This window comes from Salminus brasiliensis, chromosome 1, assembly GCF_030463535.1.
Source record: "Salminus brasiliensis chromosome 1, fSalBra1.hap2, whole genome shotgun sequence".
NCBI classification, from domain to species: Eukaryota; Metazoa; Chordata; class Actinopteri; order Characiformes; family Bryconidae; genus Salminus; species Salminus brasiliensis.
In genome coordinates, this window is record NC_132878.1 from 55883520 (window position 1) to 55901663 (window position 18144).

The following is an 18144-nucleotide window of genomic DNA, read 5'->3' on the forward strand; positions in this document are numbered from 1 at the left end:
ATTTATTTATATTTTATGTATTCAGGTCAGAAGGCTCCTTTGGTTCCAACAACCTACAATTGCAATGAATTACTTGCATTACTTGCATTAATTTACCAGACTTCTTAGTTTAACTGTTACAGCTAGCTCCTCAGTCTGTTATCATTCTGGGTTAAGTTGTAGCATTTATTTATCTAAATAATATCAATCTTTCTAAAAACGTTTTTTAGATTGTGCCTCCACTGCACACATTTCAGTGATGAAAAAAAGAAACTATACCTCAAAACAACACACCTCAGTTTATGACCATTTTGTGTCTGAAATAGTGATGCAATGATTCGATACTGATCCAACTGACTATAGGCTAGACGTGACCAATCTATATGTGATACTGTTTCCTAATTAAGCTTGTAACAGTGTGTTAGCCTATTTCGTCACATAGTTTATGTTCCAAGAAAAACCTAGGTATCTGTATCAGATCAGTATTTTGTATTGGTAAGAAAAAGAATTTTATTAGTCCAGTTCTTTTCAATAGCAAAATAGCATATCATACAATGTTAGTAAATTCAAATGAGTGTGCCTATACTGTACATGTTCCAACATCAACAAAACAAGTGAACGTTTGCAAAACTGTATGTAGTGCTCAGGTTCCGGGCAGAAGATAAAGACTGAGAAAACACTGAAAATTCAGATGAATAAACCAGCACTATTATAAAACCCTGCTGCTATTTGCTGTAAGTACATATACACACAATTTACAGACATCAGTTACAATAATGATTTCCTAATAATGAGTTCCTTAGGAATGACTTAGGCCTTCCACACCTGAGACTTGTACACTGTACTGCCAAAAGAGCGACCTTTGTGTCTTCTTCTGTGCCATTCCCAGTAGTGCTCTATCAATTACCCTGTTAGTCTGATAAACACTTCTGTGTCATCATCATGGGACTGAGGTTCCAGGGGTGGAAAACTGGCAGAATTCAGAATTGGCACAGTGTTATTAACCTTCATCTCTAAGGCTGGTGCTGTTTTTCAGTATTTAGGTGTGTAAGTAGGGCATCCTGCACCTGTGTGAGCACTATATCATCTTTGACTATATTGTAGTGCTGTTTTACTAAAAGAATGCAAATATGTAAAAATGGTAGATAATCAGTAATCAAAGATTTTCATATGCAATATGTGGTTCCTTTAAAGGAGAACTCTTACACTGCCACAAAATAGAAAAATTAAAAATCTAACATCAAACTTTGTAAACTTTGCAGAACATATCCTCACTGTCATGCAAAAAAGTTTTGTAATTTTTCACTTTTTTTATAATTTATATCTGGCAGTTGTCCGTGACATTGTGTAAATATTTCATGATGAATGGACCAATAGAAATGCTCCAAAATGACCTGGAATTAAAATATTTTACGTTGACTTCCATTGAAAGTAAAGAAGGTTTGTTCCTTCTTCTGTACAGTAGTTTTTGAGATTTTGAGATGTTTTTTGTATTATAATCATAAACTTGGAGCATTGCTGTGAGGATTTGATTGTATTTAGCAACAAGAGCATAAATGAGGCCAGGTTATAGGATGCTTACGACCCCAACTAATCTAAAAATGATTACATGGAGTATTAGATGGAGCACCATCATTCAAGAGAACACAGTTCCACTGCTCCACAGCTCAATGCTGGAGGGCTTTGTACCCCTTCAGCTCACACCTGGCAGAAGGTACCAATAGGCATGGTGCCAATAGGCTCATGTTTATCTGCTCCTTTTCTATTGGCAGTACATCTCTGCAGGGATTAGACAAGCTGTTTGTATGTGTGTGCATTTGCACATCTGTGTTAGCAATTGGTCCAACTTAAAGTGGTCCAACTTAAAGATTGTATGTATGACTGCTAACAGGCCTGGGTGGGTACAATGCAAATATGGTACAAGTATTACTCTACACGATTTTTAAGTAAAATGTGTGTGAGCTCAGAGCTCTGTAGTCTGTTCATCTTCTTGTTTTGATAAGACCTGTGCAATTTTCTTTTGGATCAATATGGGCTTATCAAAGGGGACGTTTAGCAGTACAACGTCAGCTCCGGGGTCTTAAGAGATTATGGGAAATGTAAGAGCCAAAAAAAGTACTTTGATGTGGAGTGCTGCAGAACAGATCTAAGCTTGAGATGGGATGACACAGTTAGATGGTTAGACCTTGACTGCCAAAAGAAGAGAACACATGTAAGGAGCTCTTTTGTTGTGGACATTTGTTTGGCTTTACATATATATATATTTTTCTTAGTGAATAATGCATCTTCTATACCTTTCAAGTCCAGAGATAAAGGGCAGTGGTCTTCTCTGCACTCCAGAAGTGTGGCAATGTTTGAAGAGTTCTTTGCACTTGGTGTAAAGTGCTGAGTAGTGAAGTGTGTGATGAGGGATCTTGACAGAGAGTCTGTGTGTGTGTGTGTGTGTGTGTGTGTGTGTGTTCAATCAGACTCTTCAGTGCTGAGAGAAGTGAAGACAAGAAGTCCTCTTTCAGTGGGCTCACAGCTGCATCCTCAGACACTGTTCTGGAGCGGGACTCTGCCAGTCTGACTCCCACAGAGAAAAGAAAGCAAGATCAGGACACACTGATAGTTCTGATGTTCAAGTCTCAAATGTGGGAAGTTGTTCCCCCATCTGAGACTGATTAAAAATCGAATTTTCTTTGATCATAACACAAACTCAAATCTAAAAACCTTTACGCTCTGAGCACAATTACTATTTGTGAAACTGCTCAAATGACAATAAAGTAATTTGAACATATGGCAAAAAAAAAAAATATTCTCTGTATGATTATACAAAGATCAAAAATATATTTGTAGTTGGGTCAACTCAAAAACTTTAGTTCTGCAACTAGAACTACATATTATCTGATTCTGACAATTGACCGCAGAGCGCTGAGCCCTTGCTAGGATTTGAACTTATGGCATATGACATTCTTACACTCAATGAGCTGGCAGTTGGACTGCTGTACCAGTCTAGAGATCTAGAGAAACTATACCACATATAAAAACAGATGAGTACATTTTCATGTACAGTGTAACTGCCAGCCTGCCAGAGAGAGGAGGTCATAAGTTCGAGTCCCCTATTTCAATCTACAGTTGGAAATAGACAGTAAACAGATTACGAGGAGGTGCACAGATGAAACAAACATCTCACAAAATATTGAATCAGTTTCAACTAAAGCACATTTACTCATGTTTTTGAGTCAGCTCAACTCAGTATATATTGTTGAGCAAACAGACACACATAACTAAAAATGTTAGTTAAGAAAACTTTTGACTAAACTAAGGGTGTTTTCACACTACAGCTTTTTTTTCCAGACCCAGGTATGCTCGCTCTGCGAGTTTGGAACATTTGGTTAAGTGTGAAAGCTTGTTTGGAGGTGTTTCTGCATGGTGAAATGCCATGACTGCAGAAAAGTGCTGCTCTTTCTTGCATGAGTGGCTGTATCCAAGGAAAATAATGAATAGCGATGAACAGATAAACCTAGGTCATATCATTTTGCAAAAGTGCTGATTTAAATGTGTGCATGTAAATTTGGGACACATGAAAAAGTGGGCCTGACCTTACATTTCTTATATTGCATGTATTCCATGCTTTGTCATGTATGGTGCAGTGTCTCCATGCTGAGTTTGCTTTTCTAAATTGAAAGTTGCCTTCCCAATGGCACCTCCTTTTTGCGGTGCAAACACACACCAGGTCTAATTACACATGAGCCCCGGCCACTCTGTATAGTTCTAATAATAATAAAAAAAGGATCTGAATATTTTGCATTTTCATATCATGACAACAGACTACACTGACAATACTGAACTAAATTAGCAATATGCGCTTAGCAAGTTGTGCTGGATAAAAACATGCCACACATCAAGTACTGTGTCAGTGATAAGCCAAAGAAAAATGACAATAACAAAGATATGAATGTATTGATGGTCTTGATGGTTTCAGTGACTTTCGTCAATAATTTAAAAATAGTTCTGACCCAAGGAGAATGGGTCCACGTTGTGAGTCTTTCCAAACCTTCCTCCCAAGGTTTCTTCCTCCAGCTCGGAGGGAGTTTTTCTTTGCCACTGTCGCCTTGTGGCTGCTCACTGGAGGGGCCTTAGGTTTTTATGTCTTCTTATGTTGTTGATTTCTTGTCTTTTTACTGATTACTATCTCTGTAAAGCTGCTTTGTGACAACACCAGTTGTAAAAAATGCTATACAAATAAATTTGATCGGATTTGATAATATTGGGTATTGCTATTTATTTATTGTTTTAACAGGTAAATTGATGAGCCTGTTATCTACTGTTGTCTATCATACAACATCCAACTAAAGATTATATGGAATTTTGCAATCAATCCAGATATTAGAAGAAAACAAACCTGCAATAATGAGTCCCCCTCCAAATTAACCTTGAATAGGTTCTGGGTGAAAATGCTCTAAGACTTTAAACATTAAAGACTTTAAAGACTTTAAATGCTCTTAAACGTGAAACAAATGAGAAGTCCGCAACAGCATTAGCTTTATATCAGCCTAATTAAAAGACTTTGGGAAAACAGGGTTCTGATAATATCACACAGAACTATACTGTAGCTACTATTATAGCAATAATAAAAACAGGAAATGAGGCCTAGGCCTATTGAGGCCAAAGAGTTTCATAAGAAATCAACAGGATGTGGTTTTAAATAAAATGACATTGGTCATGTAGAAATTATTAATTTTTCATGCCTTTTTTCATGTCAGTACACAAACCCATACAAATGTCACAAGTAGACCTCAAGGCAGAATGTGACTTGCAGCACATGGCCCCTTTAATGAAAATTTATTGAGGGTTTTTAGTGATGAATGATGCAGGAAAGGCGCACCACTACACAGCGCTGATGCATTATACAGTAGATAGAAGATGATTTTTTTTTTCTCTCACCTCACTTACCTGTGTCCATCTCCTCCACCTCCATATTGCTGCATGATGACAGGTAACAAAGATACAGTTTGACACATGCAGGCATTAAGGCATAATTAAAACATCACATCAAAGTGCAGACCAGCAAAACCCTTCTAAAAAACTGTCTCACTTTAGGGCCTAAACTTTAGAAACTGTTCAGCTTTGTGCAAACCTAAGCACTGTATCTTCAAGTGATCCTCACTGCTTTAACTGAAAACCCTGCTAAAAGGGTTGTTGTATTTATTTATTTATTTATTTTTGTCTGCAGCTATAGCAGAGATAGCTGTCTGCATGCTGCTTTGTGCCAAAATGAATGGGAGAGATAACGACTTGGACTCATCTCATTCGAAATGATTTACTTCAGTGAGTCATGGGCACTTTCCTCATTACATTACTGTAATAAGTGATGGCCCCCTCTGCCAAGATGAGAGTTGATTTCCACCTGCTGGACGACAAAAACCAGTGATAAACTCACATTAATGCACTGGCATGACACCAGCGACGACTGCTTCCGTGGGCAGTAGTGAACGTGATTCATTGCTCTGATGATTTATGTGGACAGTGTTTCTGTAACATTTCCTAAAAAGGGTGCTGGGTAAGGTAAATGTGCCCAACTTGTCAATCGTTCTGTCCAACCCTGATTATGACGTGCCAGGATGCACATTAACTCCTAGCAGTCTATACTTCATAATCATAATTTATCCTATACTGTTATTTTATAGACATACACAGACATCCCACCGGATCCACCATCTCCTGGAAGTTACAGGACTCTACTTATGCATACTGATAGCAGCTCTCTGATGCCAGCAAAGTTATATACAATATCCCGGAAAGAGCAAGCGAAAGAGAGAGAGAGCCAAACAGATAAAGCTTGACAGTGACACAGAAAGCATCCTGATTGGTTCTCTCTTTGTACTAAATTAACAGTCAGCCTCTCTCTTTCATCAATTTAGGTTTGCAGCTCCATGGCAGAGAGCTTAAAAACTACAGAATATATAAAACTACCTATGCCTATGGGGTCAGCCTAACAACAGTGCTTCTCACTGATTGCAACAGTGACTTTTCTATTGTGCCCATGGTGGTTAAATGACTGTAAGAAGACTGTAGGTGTTAATATGAGTTTACAGGTCTCATTCTTTTATTACTATATACAAACACATCATCATATCAGAATATTAAGACCACCCCTGGCTCGGAATGAACTCTGCCCATTCTAAAAGATCCACTTCCCATATAGAAGCACTGTGTAGTTCTACAACTACAGACTGTAGTCCATCTGTTTCTCTGCATACTCTGTTAGCCTCCTTTCACCCTGTTCTGCAATGGTCAGGACCCCACGGGAGCAAAGTAGTATTTGGGTGGTGGGTCATTCTTAGCACTGCAGTGACACGCTAACATGGTGTTGCACTGGTATGACTGGTATGAGTGGATCAGACACAGCAGTGCTGCTTAAGTATTTAAACACCTCAGAGTCACTGCTGGACTGAGAACAGTCCACCAACCACAAATATCCAGCCAACAGTGTCCTGTGGGCAGCGTCCTGTGTGCACTGATGAAGAACTGTAGGATGACCAACACAAGCTGTGCTCTAAGCTTCTGTCTCTGACTCTACTTTATCCACAAGGTGGACCAATAGGTAGTAGTGTTTAGTAGAGTTGTTAAGAAAGAGGGACAAAACCAGAGAGAGACAGAAAGAGAGCAAAGGATACAGAGGGGGTTCATTGGGAGTGGGGGTGAAACCTCCCTGAATTGTGGGATATCAGAGTTATATGAGAAATGATATGATATATCTGATTCATATTCTATATAGAGGGGGTTGAGTCCGATGATGTTTCAACATTCCACCCACCGGCTAGGTCTCCTTCTGATAAAGGTACGTGTTCGTTTTCACCTCACTGTGTGTGTGTGTATAGAAAAAAAGCCTTTCCGCTGTCATTATTCTGGCATTTAGCAAATAGAAATAATTTTGGTAATCCTAATTGACCTAAAACAGGAAAAGTTTATTCAGATTTCATGTCAGACAGTGAGAAAATATGTCTTTGTATATAGTGTGTATATATGTAAACCTCTGGTTTCAACTATATATATATATATATATATATATATATATATATATATATATACATATGTAGGGAGGCTTCCTCAGTTCAGTTAAAAGGTGTGTCAAATGAGCAAAGCTTTCGGAAGAACCTGATTCCACCATTACACCTATATCTTATTTTATCTAGTAGTTCAAAGGAGGACAAATTTTAATAGCAATGAGCACATCCGTTTTCAGACAAGAGTGAGTTAAATGTTGTACTCCTCTGTCCAAATACTCTGTAAAATACTGCTCGGTGCCCATCATAAGCATGCCTGGCCTGGAACAGCTGAAGAAAATAAAAATGCAGTTTGTCTCAAGAGACACATAATCCATTACGTGACACCTGTCATCTTCTATTTAGTGTTGTTAATAGTGAAAGACTATTAAAAATGAACAGCAGCACTATGTTTGAACCCCCTCTTCTAAGACTGCAAGAACAGCTAAAGGGGAAACGTCTTAAGGCATTACCGTTTCTGTGAGAGAATAACATTTACATGATCCAAAAAGAGGGCCTGATTAAAGAAAGAATTCAGATCCTTAATGTAGACTTGTATAATCGTTGAGTTATTCTTACAGAGTTTCAGACTCCTTGTCATAAGCTTATGCATACTGCCCAAAGAGCACATTTTGGAATTCTCGTCTCCATAGGGTTTTAACAGTTTTAACAGAGCTTATTCCTATCCCTGAGGAAATCTCACACTCTGACCAAACTTGGAGCTGTTATTTTACACGTATTCAATCAAATATTACTGTTTTATTCAGTAGATGATATGCACAAAATAATAAATATATTAAAGTTTTCAGGTGCACCATGCAAGATCCTAAAATATGATGTGATGCATTTTACTGACACTTCATATTTCTTTAGTTGCTGATCATATAAAGAACCTTGATTAAGTCTTATGGAACCATTCAGAGAGTTCAAAGATTTCCTATGTTTAAATTATTGCATCCAGAACGCCACATCCCTTTCAAGAGCTCTTAAAGCCAGCTGTTACATTGTCATGATAATTGAGCAGCTTCATATGTGGAGTGGGATAATTTGGAGTGTTTCAAAGTCTATCAAAAAACGTACATAATGCATCTGTATAATATACAATTTTGATAAACAACAAGAAACACAATACATACACTGTTAGTAGACATATCTCTGAATCAGTGGACAATAAGCACAACATCTCTGAATAAGATTCCATCAAACAGGACTCAGGAACTTTTGTAGGGTAAAACAAGTGATCCTGATCAACTAATCGTTCAAGCAAAAAAGCAAAAAAACTAACAAAAAAAACAAACAAAAAAAAACAAACAAAGGGGAGGCTCACTCCACCAGATGCTTAGTGATGAATCATTCTGAAGATTTTTCAGCTATGTTTCATCAGGTTATCAGAGATGGAACAAAAACATGGCCTAGCTTTTTTAGATGGCAGTTGGGGTAGTATAACCCTATATCATACTGTGTGTCATTGCAAGGAATTTTGAAAATGAAAATGCCAAATTATACACCCTTAAAAAGTGTTCTCTGGCCGGGCTGTCTTAGAATGGACGCCTTAGGCCAAATTACAAATTTTGTTGTTTTTATTGACAAATGGTAAACACAGCCTCAGCAGCAAGCATAAAACACAATATTCCTTAACCTAATGCACAGTTACTCTCTGTTATGTCTCTCATAACATCAAAAACATCAGATTTAAATCATCAGTGAGGCATTTGAAAACGTTGAGCATGGTAAGCATGCTAAAGGTTCAGATTTTTTCTGTCAAGGATGCAAATCAGGCCTGAGGCATGTCAATAACTGTAATTAGCAAATGCCAGCTCAATCAAATTTCCAAGCACTCTTCAAACCTTATGCTAACACTCAATAACAATGCGCTCCTCTAAGCATCTGCCTAGAGTAATCGATTCTCATAAAGCAGAGGATGGCTATAATAACGTAAGACATGTGTTTTCTGATTTTAGTTTCCTCAGTCCAGACTGTTATTAAGAAATGTCTGTTCCAGGGAACACTCGAGGTCAAAATGAGATCAGGACTCCCAACTCTCAAAAACAACTGCTCTCATGCCGGTTAGACATGCAAATGACATGCGCACCCCCCAGGACATTTTAAAGATTATGTTTGCTGGCACAAACGTAACCCAAATGAAGATAATGACCATTCCTAAAGTGAATGTACTGAAAGAATATAATAGATAAGGATAATGATCATACTGATAATAAAGATACTGAATATTCTAATAATTAACACACTAATACCGAATATGCTGAAAATGCTGATACTGCTGGTGAAGATACTGATAATGAAGATACTGATAATAGTAAAACATACTAATATTTATGATACTTATAGTAAATACAGTATATTGATAATGAAGATACTAATAGTGAATATACTAACAATAGTAAGTGATAGTCAATATACTGATTTAGGCCTACTAAGACTGTGGTTGTACAGTTTTCTCCTTCTCTTAATAAAACCAAAGACAGATCTTTAAACATGCAAAATGTAATACTTGCAAGAAATGATTCACAAAAATGCTTTATTCTGTCTCTGTAAATTCAGAATGAATAATAATAATCACTAAGATCACTGTGCTGAGACAGCCATATTAAAAAATTATTCTCCAAGATACTTTACACCAAATCGGGGATCACTAATGTCTTTCACTGTTCCTACTGTGTGACCAATCCATTTGTCTCTCTTTTTCTGCACTTTATGGTGCAATAACATTTCACCTGGAGTTGCAAGAACATATCGGGTGATTATACGAGGTTAAATGTTTTTCAAATGGCCTGGTTTGCTCGTCAGACTCATTCAGAGCAGTTTGACAGAGAAAATAAAAGAACATGCTTCACATTCTTTTGCTAATAAGCAGAAAAATATTTGCACATCTGCAAGCTAAGCTGTAAGTCTGCCGCTGCGTCTCATTATACAAAAAATACACTGACATATCAGTCTCCCTGAGGAGCAGCAAAAAGAACTCCAGCTTTAAGCAGCTCACACACTTTGCTTTGCATATTTGAAATATCACAATAGGGCAGCATGTATTTGTAAAACTAGCTTTGTTGTGCTGAATTTGAAATGCTCTATGCCTAAAATGTGTAATCTTGCCTTCACCCTGCAGAGCTAAATAGTAAGGGCTTGGGATTATTCCATGCAGTCTACTGTGAAATCCTTTCAACACAGTATGAGGTCAAGTGAACTAATCAGTGCATGCACACTCTCTTTTGTATGTAGGAATAAAAGAAATATGAAGGTCTTTTACCTTAAAAATGATCTACTTAAAACGAACTTGTACAGTAATTCAATGAAATCAGATCAAATTTAGTGTCACATCACAGTAACACAGTATATGTATATGCATATAATTGAAAACCATGCATCTCCAGAAATAGATCAATAGAAATGCTCTAATTTACTTGGAATAAACTCTTCTCTCTAAGTTATTTTACACTGACTTCAAATCCCAGAATAATTTTGCCTTATCCTGTAAAGCTACTACTTTGAAAGTGTTGGACAAGTTTTTCATTGGGCAGCAAACACTATACAAACATTATTGCACTGTTTGTACAGGTTTAATATAGAATCTGTAAAATTATTATATAGGCATATATGCATTGGATAAGATGTGTATTCAAGTGTAGTGTTGGTGGGGTAAGTCTTTGGTGGGTGCAGTGTGACTGAGCAGAGGTCACAGTTATAGTAAGTCAGTAAGTGCAGAGTATGTGCAGTTTGTATGGGGTGGAGGAGTGATGAAATATCTTATGAGATGAGACCGGTGAGATGGACTGGACTAAAACACTGTACTAATTTGCCTCTTTGAAACATACCAGTTCAGTGTACTGGGTATACTGTACGTCTGCCACCATATAACATATAACTACAGTTTGACTATATTGGCTATAGACAACACTTCCATTGAGCAAAAGTATTTCGTAATACACTGAAAGTAACTTACCTTGAAAATGTGTCATCGAGGCCATCTTCCACATCCTGAAAGTCAAAAACAATCATACAAATCTGAAGCACATGAATGCCTTATTGTCAGCTTCATATATGTTGCCCTTGAACGCCATGTTAACATGTTCTTCCCATGGCTTAATTTACCCTCACCCAACAAGAGCATGGACATATTTTATTGTTATATTGGACTCTCCTGTTCTTTATCTGTTACACACACTTCATCTAGAGCCTGAAGGTACCATTACAGGTCCCAGAACTTGCCTTTACAGTGAAGGGAATTCAATCACCATAAAGAAATTCAATTAACGAGAAGAGGGTCTATCAGAGAGAGCAGCATGAGTAGTTGATGAATGTAATCTTAAATAAAAGACTCCCTGGTGAGTGATTACAATGGCAGAAAACACTTTGCCCTTCTTATCCTAAAGAGCACATATCTCCACCTAGTGGTTTAAATACATTTTCCATCAAAGAAATTGATATGGAGAGTGGAGTCCACCTACTGGAGACAAGCTGCTACTTCAGTTACCATACCAAAGGGCTTCCCATTGTTTCAGTGAACATGTGCACATTTTAACAATGTCAATACAAGCAATGTTAATACTAGATGCCAACTTGTGTTTCAATGTCAGTATTAGTATTAGAATTGTGTGTTTCTGAAGAATATATAGCATACTTCAATGATATATTAGCATGCTTAGTATTATTTTATTTATCTGCTCATTTTGAAAATTAATCAATTCTGTATTCCTTTTATTACAACTTAGTTATTGCTGGTATTCAGTTTCCTCAGATACTTCTTTTTATGTACAGCGTTCCAATGTTCTGAATATTTGGTACCAGTAAATTTGCAAAGAACAGAATTTGTACGATGATGTTTTCATGTTAAGTTCAGGTGACTGACTTGACCATTTCAGAACAATCAGTTTTTTGCATTATGAAGCCCTTGGGTTTCTTTAGCAGGGTTATTTTCTTTAAAGTGGAGCATTTGCCTAAATCCGATAAGAAAGTAGAGCCCTATACTCTTCAGAATTCATCCTGCTACTGTTATCAGCAGTCAAGTCATCAGCAAATACCAGTGACCAAGTACACTTGAAAGCCATACATGCCCAGACCATAACAGCTCCTCCATCTGTTTGACACATTATTATTTGTTAAGCTATTTATATGATTTATACGCTTATCTGGAAGCTAAGATTACTGGCACAACATATTGTGGTAACTGCATGAAATGAAAAAAAGGAGCAAGACTGTCTTACTTTTTAAATTAGTATGCAGCATAATATGGCATATTCAAATCATTATATGCACACTGAAGAGCTATTGCCATAGTTGATGAAGCAGTTACTGCCTCAACTACAAAATATCTCATTACCAGCCAGCAAACAGAAGTGATTTGATTAGCTAAGCCTTGCCCTGCTATGATTTCTTAAACATTAGAACTTTAGAATGTATCCAAGCTGCTGTCTTACCCAAGAGTCGTGTTTAACAGGCCGTCTCCGGGTGGGATTACTGCGTGGAGATGGCGAATGGATGGAAGAAGAGAAGAAGGGCTTCCTCAACTTGTGCTCCATCAGGGCCTGGGCTTTTTCAGCCTCTGTCAAAAACGGAGACACAAAAACCAGACTCTGTTTAAATAACACTGCTCATTCAATTACTCCATCTTCAACAGGACAGTTATCATGCATGGAGCATGTGTCATACATGGGATATGGATTAAGTTTCATAGCACTGCATAAAGTTTCATAGACTGCATAACAGTATGTATATACTAGTTAGTTCTAATAAATAGGGCAATAATAAAATTTTGAATCTAGTAAAAATGAACAAAAAAGATACTACATTCACTGCCACTACCCGTACCTGAGTCACAGTGAGGTTTTGTTTCCACCTGAGAGACAGCGCCAGAACAGCACGTGTGAGCCTTCTTACTTTTGTCTAAGCAGGAGAAAAGAGTTTTTATCTTTTTACCACATAAGATCATTCTAAGTACTAGTTTTGCAGTCAAGTCCACCGCAACAAGAGAGTTCAGGCCACGATCAGTCAAGATCAGGAGCAGAAAAAAGGAATAAAAGAACTTCAAAAAGTTTGTAGTTCATTTTACATTCACATTTGACACTCTCACTCAAACTCTGCAGTCTTTTGAAGTAAGGCTTTGGTGACTGGATATTTAATGATGAGTGCAGTCAGCTGATTTATTTCCCATTAGCCAACTCTGAGTGCAGATTTTTACACAGAGAAATGACTTTTATTCAGATTCATAAAGGTTTCGATTCCAATAACTGCAGACAAAGCTGGTCTAAAAAAAGGTGTATGTGTAGCAGAAAGCACTGGAAATGATTTTTATTTAGCCCAGAGTATGAGCTTCAGTTAGGAAGTTAATAATCATTTGAAAAATCAACCAGTTTGACTAAAAATGGAAAGAAATTACATAGAATCGTCTACAGTTTCAGTCTTCGTTCAGAACACATCAATAACATTTATATATATATCATTTAAGAACATTCCCTTTTTTTTCCTTAAGAAAACTTTAGGTTGCTTTGGCAGTACATTTTGGGTCATTATCTGTACAGTAAAGCACCAACCTATCATTTAATTATACATGCCTATGTCATGACAGTACCTCCACCATGTTGGAACAAAAACAACATTCTATACTATCCTTTTTACACATTTAATGTTAGGCAGACTGTTTTTGCTTAAAACCATTAACGATTTTGCACGGTTCTGAATATATGTAACATATTCACAAATATATATTTTAATAAATGCTGTCTGTTTAGTTTTTGCCACTACCATTATTGCCACATATTGTACATATAAGATAAGATAAGATAAGATAGTCCTTTATTAGTCCCGCAGTGGGGAAATTCCCAAGCACTATTGTATGGTAACTGCAATGAATAAATAAATAAATAAATAAATAAGCAGGACTGTCTCACTCTATTAAATTTAGCACTGGCATACTCCACATTTCTTACCATCAATGTCAATTGACTATTCATTTCTGAAATCTATGTCGCAATTTCTCAGAACCGAATCAGACATTTTAGAAATGAAGACTGACGTATTCTTACTTGTATGTCCTTGTGTCCATATGAAACACAAATGTTTCTTGAATACTTGTAACACAAACAAAGCATACTGCAGGGGTTCCAGTGCATACTGTTGCTGTCATATAAATGTATCATTATTTATTCTGCTACCACAACTCACGACCCCAGTAACCAAGTCCAAATATCAAGCATCAAAATACTGAAAGTCCAGTCCTCACCTTCTTGAGCAATCTCCCAGAGGTCCAGAGCCACTTTAAATGCCTGTGCTACTGTGAGGGTGACTGCCTGGGCCTGCAGAGGACACAACAAGCTGAGCTGACACCTTCACCACAGGGTGCTGACACTACAGAGCATGAGGACACTGCACCATGAATTACATGCAAGAAAGGACAGTAACTGTAGTGGACAGTGCCGTCCGCCAGATGGAGCTAAGTGCTCAATAAATCACTGCCTTCATAACTGTAGTTGTGCTGATAGAGGGGATGGAGGCATGACAAGTAATTAGTGCTAATTAATCAATAGTGATTATTGTACAGTAATATGATACTAATTATTATGTCAAATGTGGCCCGAACACATTCAAATGGTTATGGCTATCAGGCTCAGTTTGGTACTGTAAGATAGCAGTAAGAGAATAAACATTTGTGTTATGCAAACTGCCATTGAATCACTGCTTTTAGAAAGGGTGGCAATTTGATATGCTTTTCACAATTAATAATTGTGTTGAAATAGTTAACTGTGACAGCCCCATGCATGCTGTATGGTTAACAGTCAACATGACTGCCATTGTTTATACTTTTTTAGACAATTTAGGGATACAAGAAGTGATATTAACAAAATTAATGAAAAACAATGAAATTAATTTATGAATTAATGCAAAATCACATGCACTCATTAACTCACAATTTTCTTCTTTTGGCAGAGGAAGGCATGGCACTCCAGGGTTTCGTTGAACTGACTCTGAGAGACGTAGGCAAACACCTTATCCTGAGTTTTATCAGCAGTGCAGTAGGAAATTCTGTGGAGGAAAGCAACAACTTATTTAGACTTATTTGTAAGTAACTATGTAGTATAGCTACACTATATGTATAAATGTTTCTAATGAGTGCACCTTGTAAGTTGCACCTTGCACATTTACAGCTAGTCTAGTGCCTTTGCAGAAGTACTGGCAGTAGGATAGGACTCTTTCGGAGAAGCGATTGTGCTCCATCCAATACTTTTGGGTTGAGTTAAGGAGTTGGGGATAAGGTGAGTTGGTGAACACCTAACATCCTGATCTCACTAACGTTCTTGTTGCTGTATGCAATTAGATCTTCACAGCAATGCTACAACATCTAGTAGAAAGCCTTCACTGAACAGTAGAGACAGTTACTCCAAAAAAACAAAGTTAAACATTTTTAATACCCTTGATTTCAGCAGAAACAAATCATGAGCAGGTGTCCCAATACTTTTGTCCATACAGTGTATGTGTAGTACAGCTTAGGCATCTTCCTGCTAAAGACATAGTGGGACTAAATAACTACAGGTCTATTGCCCTTGTGTGGAACTGTGTGGAAGACAATGGGTCCTTGACGGCCCAAGGACATATGCAACACTCTTATCCTTAGACTCTCCTTAGTATTCAATACAACCATCCTAGAATTGCTCCACCACATAAGCATCTGTCTCCCCTAGTCAACTGCCAACTACAAGGGAGCAGTAGGTGACGCTGAGCAAACTCTCATCGGGTTCTGGAGCAACAGGCACTGGCACTTCACTGTGCACTGTGCTCCCGTTGCACCAGTGACCACACCTCTATAGACAACTCTGTCAAAGTACTGAAGTTTGGAGACCACACTACAGTCACGGAGCTAAATATCTTTTAAACAATGTAGATAGCAGTAGACTTCTGGAGGAGCCCCTATCCCATGCCAGCCCCCACCATTCACTACAAGACATGATTTGCTAATTTGTCAAGGTCCTGGGAACCATGATCACCATGGACTTGAAGTGCGACACCAAGATCACCTCCTAGAAAGCAGATACTTTCTGAACTGAACCCCATAAAAGCTACAATTAGATCTGCTATGGCTCTGAAAGAAGAGAACAGAAAGACATTGGCAAATCAAATAAAGAAGCTGCTGGACCATTTGCTGAACCATTTGATGTTAAATGTAGTTGTTAAGGCTTTATTTCAGACCAAACTAAACTGGATTTCACTGCAATATGGTACTGATACACTAAGATTATACTAAGATTATTAGCACAGCTGTACAGATGTAAAATTTCTGTAAATGTTTATATAATTATATCTGTACATAATATTTTTTTTGCAGCTCTGTATTACTTTTTAAAGCTTATTTTTTATTCTATTTATTGTTTAGTGTATTTTTCTCTCTCAGTGTGATACTTGTTAACAGGCCAACTGTGCTCTCTCTGGCTCTGGCTGCTGATGGCAGTCAGCATGACCCCAGCAATCCTCAGGTCATGGTGGCAGCGGCAGCAGCAGTGTGCTGGACCACTCAGAGACTCCAGTACTCTATCCTTTATATAAAAAACAAATCAAAAACACCAAAAAAAGACTTTTTTTGTGCAGCATATGTTTCAGGGGCAGGTCTGCTGCAATTTTATCTATGGCTAATCTACCCAGGATTTCTAATACATAGCTTGGTAATTAGCTATCTTGTTTTGTGTGAATTAATGTATCAGTTATATGTCACTTTTTAACTCTTATGACAGACACCATCATTGCAACACGCACACTATTCTACTGTGAAACTGCATCAGACTCAGGCACTGCACAATTCATAATAGTTGTATTCAAGATTAAGCTGCCATAAAATCCTGAAATTCTATCTGGCAACCATGAAACTCAGAGAAAATGCAATCTAAACAAATCCCATGTGAGCGGTGGAAAGACACTCTCTGCTTGAAAGTATTGGGTTTGTCATCTTGAAGCATGTGGAAAGGAAGCAGTATTGATTCTGCTAATCTAAGCATATCGAGTTACCATAGAGATCTGAGTATTACTCTGTAAAACGAAGCATGAGGGATGTTGTGGAAAATAGATTTGTGCATCAAATCCAAATAAGATATGTGAAAGCTTTAGCAGAGCATTGGATTACAAGTTGAAATCTCCACTCTTAAAAAAACTGTATTAATAATATGTAATGTCAAGCTTTTTGACACAAAACATTAATAACCAATTTCATTAAAGCTTGTTCTACATCATCACTTCACTGCTTACTGACAAAAGTGTAGAATCCGCACTTAATAAGCACTTTAAGTGAATCCTGACATGCTCTTCTGCTGTTGTAGCTCATCCACCTCGTATTTGGGCGTGTCTCTGTTGACAAGGCCTTTCCGGTCTGCAGAACTGTCGCTAACTGGATGTTCTTTAGATGTTTTAGTACACCATTTGTTTTTTATAAAAATGCTCAAACCAACCCAGCCTGGCACCAACAATCATGCTATGCCCAAAATTACTGACATCCCATTTCCCCTTGTTTACTCATTGGCTGATTAGCTAACTGCATGAATGAATAGAATTGCACGTCTTCCTAATAAAGTGCTCAGCTGATGCTGAAGTATGTTTGACTACAGAAGAATGGAAAGATCCTATCGAGGTAACTCTTTGGTTAGATATGTTTGATGCTAAGCTAAGAGTATGCGTATGTGATAACAATAAGCTAATCATTAAAAAAGCAAAGAGCTAAGTTCTACTTACCACAGTCTCACTGACCATTTTATTAGAGACACTTACCCTTTACTTCTACTCACTGGCAATTTTATAATGTCTGCTTAGGACCATTCTTAGCAAAGCAGTAACGTTAACATGGCAGCGGCATGGTAGTGTGAGTGGTTGCTGGGGATTCTACACACATCACTGCTAGGTTGAGAGTTGTCCACTATCTAAAAATATTCGGCCAAGAGCAAATCTATCTTCAGAGACTGACCACTGAAATAGGGCTACAGTCACTAAATGGGCACTAGCAAGGTAAGGTGTTTCTGATAAACTGGTCAGTGAGTGCATATCAATATGTAAGCCATATGAATATCAATGTGATGCTTTCAGTGAATTATTTGAGAGAGTTTCGATATACTGAAGCTTTTCTGCTGCCAAAAAGCTGCAATGTGCA

At 37.6% G+C, this 18144-nt stretch overlaps 1 protein-coding gene across 5 annotated transcripts in view; it reads right to left on the reverse strand.

The window, feature by feature from the left end:
- Positions 1–2411: 2411 nt before the first annotated feature.
- LOC140558829 (low density lipoprotein receptor adapter protein 1) overlaps positions 2412–18144 on the reverse strand; it is a 53324-nt gene continuing 37591 nt past the window's right edge. For 2 of the 5 annotated variants that reach the window (XR_011979872.1, XR_011979874.1), the window contains exons 4-10: positions 14930–15044; positions 14245–14317; positions 12834–12908; positions 12443–12567; positions 10969–11003; positions 4909–5374; positions 2484–2544 (exon numbers count right to left, since the gene is read on the reverse strand). Coding sequence is in view for 2 of the 5 variants with exons in the window: in XM_072682719.1 (XP_072538820.1) it covers positions 2498–2544; positions 4918–4946; positions 10969–11003; positions 12443–12567; positions 12834–12908; positions 14245–14317; positions 14930–15044 (499 nt within the window). In the remaining 3 variants the exon portion in view is untranslated. Of the gene's footprint in view, positions 2545–4908; positions 5375–10968; positions 11004–12442; positions 12568–12833; positions 12909–14244; positions 14318–14929; positions 15045–18144 lie in introns of all 5 variants that reach the window. The other 3 variants (XM_072682719.1, XM_072682720.1, XR_011979873.1) reach the window with 3 other exon arrangements.